Below are 7,510 nucleotides of genomic sequence, written 5' to 3' on the forward strand. Positions count from 1 at the left end.
GGCTCCCTTCTCTACTTCTGCAGAAATCCATTTAGATAATGTTGCCAGCCAGACACGTGGGGAAATTAAGCCATTGGTGGAAAGTTATTTCAATTTTGGAGGGTTTATTATTTTTTTTGGAAGTAGCTGGAAGCTTGGTCCACAAAGCTGCATATGTCTGGAAGCTAGGCTGGGCCTGGTGGAAGGAGGGTTTGTAGGGTCCGGGGCAGGCAGACAATGGCTCTGTTGCTAGATCATTGAGTAATATATAGCATACTCTTTGCCCCTGCCCGTTTTTTGTCCGTATCTGTGTGGATGGTTTAGATAAGACAGAGCTCTGAATGTCACACATGCTAGCTTTCTCCATCCACTCTGATTTGCTCCAAATGACATAGTTTAAAAGTTTCAATTTTCCCATCTTTAAGATGAGGATGTAGTTATAACCACAAAGAGTGAAAGTATGAAACTTAAACGACAGGTAATCGGAGATAGAAGAGACTTTAAAGATCATCTCACCCCCGTGGTTCTTAACCTTGAGCTTGCGTCAGAATCACCTGGAGCTGGGCCCCATGCCCAGAATTGCTGAGTCAGAAGGGCTGGAGTGGGTTTGAGAATCTGCATCTCTAACAAGCTCCCAGGTGCTGCTGCTGCTACTCTGGGGACCATACTCTCAGGAGCACTGATCTAGTGCTCACTCGTTTTCCATGCGAGAGAACCGAGTTTCAGAGCAACCAAGAGACTTACCTAGGTTGCTTAGAGTCTGGTTCTGTGACATTGAGTCAACTGTTTTTTTTTTTTTTTAAATTGAGATAGGGTCTTGCACTGTTGCCCAGGCTGGAGTGCAGTGGTGTGATCATAGCTCACTGCAACCTCAAACTCCTGGGCCCAAGTGATCCTCCTGCCTCACCCTCTTGAGTAGAGGGGACTACAGGTGTGTACCACCACACCTGGCTAATTTTTCTACTTTTTGTAGAGATGGAGGTCTCGCTATTTTGCTCAGGCTGGTCTCGAACTCATGGCCTCAAGCAATTCTCCCACCTTGGCCTCTCAAACTGTTGAGATTACAGGCATGAGCCACCCACCTGGCTCCAACTGGGTTTTTGAATACTGCATCAACACTGAGAAGGATGAACTGATATCAAATGTCTTGTATGTGTGCATGAGGGTGGTTTACCCACCGGTGGTCTGCTACAAGCCAGTCATTTATTTTGGTCTGTTTTTTTCAGTGAGTCAAGGTCTCCTAAGTCTCCAAGCTAAACAGGAGTACTGCCTGGAGCCAGAATGCATCGAAGCTGGTAAGTCACAGTTTTCCATCCTGTGTCAAGTTATAATTATGGTACCTTGGGGAGTGGAAGAGAAAACAGGTGATATTTTTAGTCTTTTGTTTGCTTGAGGCTTACCAAGTACGAAATGCAATTCTGAAGACATTTTAAGTTTGCTTTCAAGTTTTGGTGTGAAATAGTGGAGCCTAGGTTTCCTGTTTTCCTTTTGCTTGCAGAAAACAGCTGTGCTATATTCCAGGCATCATTATAAGGGAATCAGGAAGGGGCTTGGAAGGCTGAATGGCCTGTCTTAAGATCCGCAGGCAGACGCCATCTGCCTTCTGACGGCTCGGCTGGCTCTAGGTTCCTATTTATCTTAAGCAGTCTTTGTGTACCTTCTGCTTAGTGGGTCTGCCCTGCCCTGCATCTAAGCAGGGATCCTTTGTAAATCCATGCTTCCACTGTCACTGTGAATCCCTTTGGGTCCTTCTATTCTGCATCGTGAGTCAAGCTTCTGTTGACGTGACCAGGCTGTGTATCAGTGGGGACCTCAAGGTGAAGATGAGTGCTGGAAGTTGCCTCAGTTTTGCCACAGTGTTTTGTCCCATTGAGCCCGTGGCTGGTGTCACCCCAAAAATGGTGACAGGGGAGTTCTCATGAGGGAGTGCCCCAAAGCGTCCTGAGATGGGGCCAATTGGGATTCCAGAGAAAGAAGTGCTCAATGTGAGGGTTATCAGTCCAAAGCATTAATCAGGGGAAGTTACGTATAGTGCCGCAGCATATCCTCACAACAGACAGTGAGAGAAGAGGGGTGTTCTACCTAGGTATGTCCCCAGCCGGGGTGTCAGCACATGGAGTTTACGTGAGGTTTTAAGGAATTTGGGTCAGGGCTGGGGCCAGTTTCTTTCAGTGTTTTGGGCAACAAACCTAGGTACCTTTTTCAGTGCCTAGGAATGTTCAAGGCCCTGGTTTGGGGTCTAAGCCTGCTGGAGAAAACCTGCTCCTGGCTGGTCACAGAGCAGTCAAGCCACTCTGTGATTTTCAGTCAGGACACAGAAAGAAAGCAGGGGGAATTGGGAGACCCTACACGTAGCTATTAGATTCCCCCCCAATCAGTGTTAGGGCTTAGACTTGTAGGAGCCGGATTCTAGCTCCTACCGCCATTCTTTAAGTGGACAGAGACGCCAGTGCATTTTCCAAAGGGAAAGTCAGGACAAATTAAGCATGTGGCCCTTTCGCTTTCCTCTTGGCCTTAAGAGAAGAGATTAATGAACAAATTCACCAAGTATTTATGCATGCCGGGCACTGAGTTAGGTTTAGGGAATATAGCAGTGAACCAGGTATGGGAAGAAAGACAATAAACACAATAAACACACAAGGCAATCAATGCACAAGAAAAACATCAAGCCAGGCATGGTGGCGGCATGCACCTGTAGTCCCAGTTACTTGGGAGACTGCGGTGGGAGGATCGTTTGAGGCCAGCCTCGGCAATATAGTTAGACCATGTCTCTAAAAAGAAGAAGAGAAAAATATCAGCTAGTGGTATATATTATGTAGAAAATTTAAAAATATTCAAATAGAATAATGTGAAAGCAAGTGATAGGATGGCTAGATTTGAAAAGTCTGAGGACATGACCTTGAGGGTGACCCTGAATGATGAGAAGGGAACTGCTATATGAAGATTGAGGCAAGGGCTTGCCAGGTGGGGGGAACAGGTGGGGCAAAGGTCCCACAGAGCTTGGCGGACTTGGGGAATGGGAGGGGCTTGCCGGGTGAGGAGCAGAGTGCGGGTGATAGGGGTGGGGCTGAGGTGTCAGTAAGTTTGGATTTTTACTTAAGTGTGCTCAAAAGCTTCTGTTGTGTTGTTTTTTTTTTTTTTTTTTGAGACAGAGTCTCACTGTGTCGCCCGGGCTAGAGTGCCATGGCGTCAGCCTAGCTCACAGCAACCTCAAACTCCTGGGCTTAAGCATCCTCCTGCCTCAGCCTCCCAGGTAGCTGGGACTACAGGCACGTGCCACCGTGCCCAGCTAATTTTTTCTATTTTTAGTTGTTTGGCTAATTTCTTTCTATTTATAGTAGAGACGGGGTCTCACTCTTGCTCAGGCTAGTTTCGAACTCCTGAGCTCAAGCAATCCTTCCGCCTCGGCCTCCCAGAGTGCTAGGGTTACAGGCCTGAGCCACTGCACCCGGCCAACATATATATTTTTAACCAGGCTGTGTTATGTACCATCTCATAAAACCTTCATAAGACCCCTATGAAGTGGGTGCTATCAGCAGTCCCACTTATGGATGAGGAAATGTAGGCTTCTAGAGGCTAAATAACAGCCCAAGGTCACGTCCTGAGTTAGCAGCAGAGTTGGGCTTCATGTCTACATCTGTCTCCTCTCCATCTTTTCCTTGGGGCCATGCCAGGCAACTCTCTTTGGGCCTGGTCCTTTGTTCTTTTTTCATAACACTAGACCTACTAGAGTCTACTGGCTAGACAACCATTTCAACTTCTTGATATCATCTCTGGAAGGGCGATCCTCTTTCTTCTGGAATGATCTGAGAACTCCCTGGCCCTTCCCTGTTCCCTGCTTAAGCAGCTGACCTGGGGTTTTCTCCAGTGGAGAGAGGATGTCATGGTGTAGTTTGAGGGACTAGGTGGGACTATCAGGAGAAGTTTTAGACTTCACGTCACCTGCTGGTTTTGCTGTAGTAGGGTTCTTGCAGATGTGTGAAATTGAAATTTTTGAGCTCAGAAATTTTCAATTTGAGTTTAGACAACTCTTTGTATGGAGGGCCACTTATTTCACAAGTTTTGTTTCTTTATTAGGAATCGTAACAATGCAAGAGTAAAACTTACAGACTGACATTTGATGTCACCTTCTTCCAGCCAGTGTGTTTTGCCTTGCTGTCCTGTTTTTAATTTTCACATTGGCAAATGGCTCTTTAACGTTGAAAACAAATATTGATTTTTTGCTGTTTCTGTAGCGAAAGGCTCACCAAGGATACAGTCCTCTTTAGTGTAATAAGAACTTCAGTGTGCCCAGGGGTCTGCAGAACAGCTGTTGAGTACACATGGCAGGGGAATTGTGGCCAAGCCAGTGCCTTAAACAAGAGGCCGTGCGTGCGTAGGCGCACATGCTGAATGTTCAGAAGAGAAAAGTGTTTGATAGCCTTCGAGACCGTTTCTGAGCAGGTGCCAATCATTTCTGAGAAGCCGCCTCTCCGTAACTCTCCTTTCCTCCTCTTCTCCATGTCCTCTTATTCTTGCAAAATAAGAGCTGCACAAAGAATGCAAAGAAACGAGCAAAGGGCATGCTAAGGATAATAAATAAGGGCAGGCAGGCTGGCTTGGGTTTGAAGTGTGATCTGGCCATTTACAAGCCACATGATCCTGGGCTAAATACATAACCATCCTGAGCCTCAGTTTCACCATCTGTAAAATCAGAATAACAGTTTTTATTCATCATACTAGTTGTGAGAATAAAAGAAAATAATAATGGTGGTAGCAGTAATTCAGGTTCATAATGCTCAATCCTTAACCCCGAACCCAGAAAGCATTAAAACTCTCAGACCTCAACTCCTTTGATGGCAAAACATGCTTTTAACTCATGTGAGGCTGTTTTAGACTTTATTTATCCCACTTATGAGAATATGCATATGTTTCCCTATAGAAATGTTAATGTACTCACTTTAGGGGTGTCACTCCAGACATTGCAGGGGTGTTATATAACCTGTGGTTATATGCACGGTATTTTTTTTCCAAAATCTGAAAATCTATGAGCTCTGAAACATATCTATCCTCAGAGTTTCAGATAAGTGATTGTGGAATTGTAATAGCTATTGTTTATGTATATAGTTCCCAGGTTTAGCTAAATACATGCAAACATGCAGGATGCTTGGTTACATTTGAATTGCAGATCTACAATAACTACTTTCTTTTGGTATAAGTATGTCCCATGCAATATTTGGTACATACTTATTCTAAAAAGTAGTTGTTTACCAGAAATTCAAATTTCACTGGGCATCCCGTATTTTATCTGGCAACCATATTTATGTGGCAATGTGCCCAACACTGTTCTAAGCACTTTATATATATTTACTCATTTTATTTGCATGATGATCCTCTGGGGTGCTATTTTTATCCCCATTTTACAGGTGAGGAAACTGAGACAGAGAGAGGTTAAGTAACCTGCCTAAGGTTCTTAGCTATCGCATGGTGTTCTCCCATTCAAACCCAAGTGGTCTGACTCTAGAGTTTGTGACAACGACATATTGCTTGAAAAGGGCTTAACATAGTTCCTGGCACAGAAGAAATGCTCAATGTTAGTGATTTTATTATTATTAATTATTGTTTTTTATAGAGATGGGGTCTCACACCATCACCTAGGCTAGAGCGCAGTGGCGTGATCATAGCTCATTGTAACCTCGAACTCCTGGGCTCAAGCGACCCTCCTGCCTCAGCCTCCCAAGTAGCTGGGACTACAGGCATGCGCCACCATGCCCGGCTAATTTTTCTGTTTTTTTTGTAGAGACGGGGATCTTACTTTCTTGGTCAGGTTGGTCATGAACTCCTGGCCTCAAGCCATCCTTCTGCCTCGGCCTCCCAAAGTGCTGAGATTATAGGCCCAGACTAATTATTATTATCATTACTACTATCTTCCCCCTTGAGCCCCGATTAAACCTAAAAACTCAGGCTGGTGTATGGGAGGATGCCTCCACCTCTCCCATGTAAACACTAGCTGGAGACTGCATGACAATTAATGTCATGTGCAATGACTTGGGAGAGTACACAGCCAGAGCTTTCACGTGTTTCCTTCATCATCATATTTCTTTTATGAAAACAATACTCTCTGGGTTTTCTCCATGGAGCTGAATAGGAGGACAGGAGTCTTGGTGTCTTGACAACTATGGCCCCTTGCAATTTGAAGTCACAGTTCCCTGCAGAAAGTGCAGCCCTATGCCCCACTGTGAATCGCGAATGATGAATTGGGAGGCTGAAGCTAGAGTTTCCTCACTCAGCGGGCTCCTTTCCAAATTCAGTGTGAGTGATGTATTCCCTGGCTTTTGTATCAGGGTCGAGGTCAGAGCTGATCTTGCAGTTTTTCTGGGTACCTGCAAGAATTCTGAGATGGAGAGGATACATTTGAGGCTTGGGGGCCGGGGAAGTTTGGGAAGGAGGCCAGAAAACAATGCACTTATGTGAGTAAAAATGTGTGTGAAGGCTCCCCTGTGTGACTGTAAATGTTGTGTGGGACTGAGACCTGTATGATCCGTGTCCCTGAGGTGTCACATAGCAGATTCATTCTGTGGCTGCACAGAGTAACTATAAATGCAAACCAAAAGGAAGATTTTTATGTTTTAGCATATTTGCATATTAAATATTAATGATAAAATAGTATCAGTAAGTAAAAATGTAATTAGAAACAACCAGATTAGTTCTGGAAAACAAATATTAAGCCAATTGGAAATTTATCAAACTTCTAAACCAGTTTTTTGCTAGTTTTTTTTTGACGGGGGAGGGAAGTTCAAAAATTGCGGGGGTTTTGAAGTCTTATAGAAATTAGGGTGTTTATATTATTCACTTCATTGAGGACAAAAAGCTGTTAGAAATTTCATAGAAAAGTCTAGGCTAGAGAAATATGTAGCCTTATTTTTAAACCTGGAGGAACCACACATGTAACCAAACTGTAAGATGCATAACTAAATTTACACAGATTGTACTTTTTTGGGGCAATTCATTCATATTTAGCTGAAAACTCATTGGATTTTCATTACTTCAAACAAAAGTGTATTCTGGCATTAATTAAAGTATGAAAATTGCCCAGAATGTCATCTTTCCAATGTCATTAAAATATTGGCTGCTATTTCTTTTTAATCAGTTGACGCATATCTTTGTGCTAGCATGGTAGCCAGCAATTGTATGGCACTTGGAAGAGAGTTGAAGTTCAATATTAGGAATTTTGAAACCATCTCATTTTGTAATGAAAGATTTTCTTTTAAAGCTCATGGATACATATTTGTGCACAAATTTTCTACCTATGGACTATCTTCTGTATGTAATTGTGTATAGGCTTATGAAAGAGGAAAAACTGATTCATCAGTCTATTGTGTCTGTTAAATTAATACAAATACTGAGTTCTATCCCTGGACCTGGGCCCCTTATTTAGAATAACTCACTTTGGCCCTCCTCTGGCCATGCCTCTCCCCTCATCAAGCAATCTTGGGGCCACATTGGCAGCTCTCTCCTACACCCCAGAATTCCCTGCCAGATGGCTCCTTTC

At 43.8% G+C, this 7,510-nt stretch overlaps 1 protein-coding gene across 2 annotated transcripts in view; it reads left to right on the top strand.

The window, feature by feature from the left end:
- Window positions 1–7,510, top strand: part of PHEX (phosphate regulating endopeptidase homolog, X-linked) — a 183,941-nt gene that overhangs the window by 4,729 nt on the left and 171,702 nt on the right. For both annotated transcript variants that reach the window (XM_012656322.1, XM_012656323.1), the window contains exon 2: window positions 1,206–1,274. In XM_012656322.1, the coding sequence (XP_012511776.1) occupies window positions 1,206–1,274 (69 nt within the window). The remainder of the gene's footprint in view (window positions 1–1,205; window positions 1,275–7,510) is intronic.

The sequence above is a fragment of the Propithecus coquereli genome, unplaced genomic scaffold (assembly GCF_000956105.1).
Source record: "Propithecus coquereli isolate 6110/MARCELLA unplaced genomic scaffold, Pcoq_1.0 Scaffold50, whole genome shotgun sequence".
Classification (NCBI taxonomy): Eukaryota; Metazoa; Chordata; class Mammalia; order Primates; family Indriidae; genus Propithecus; species Propithecus coquereli.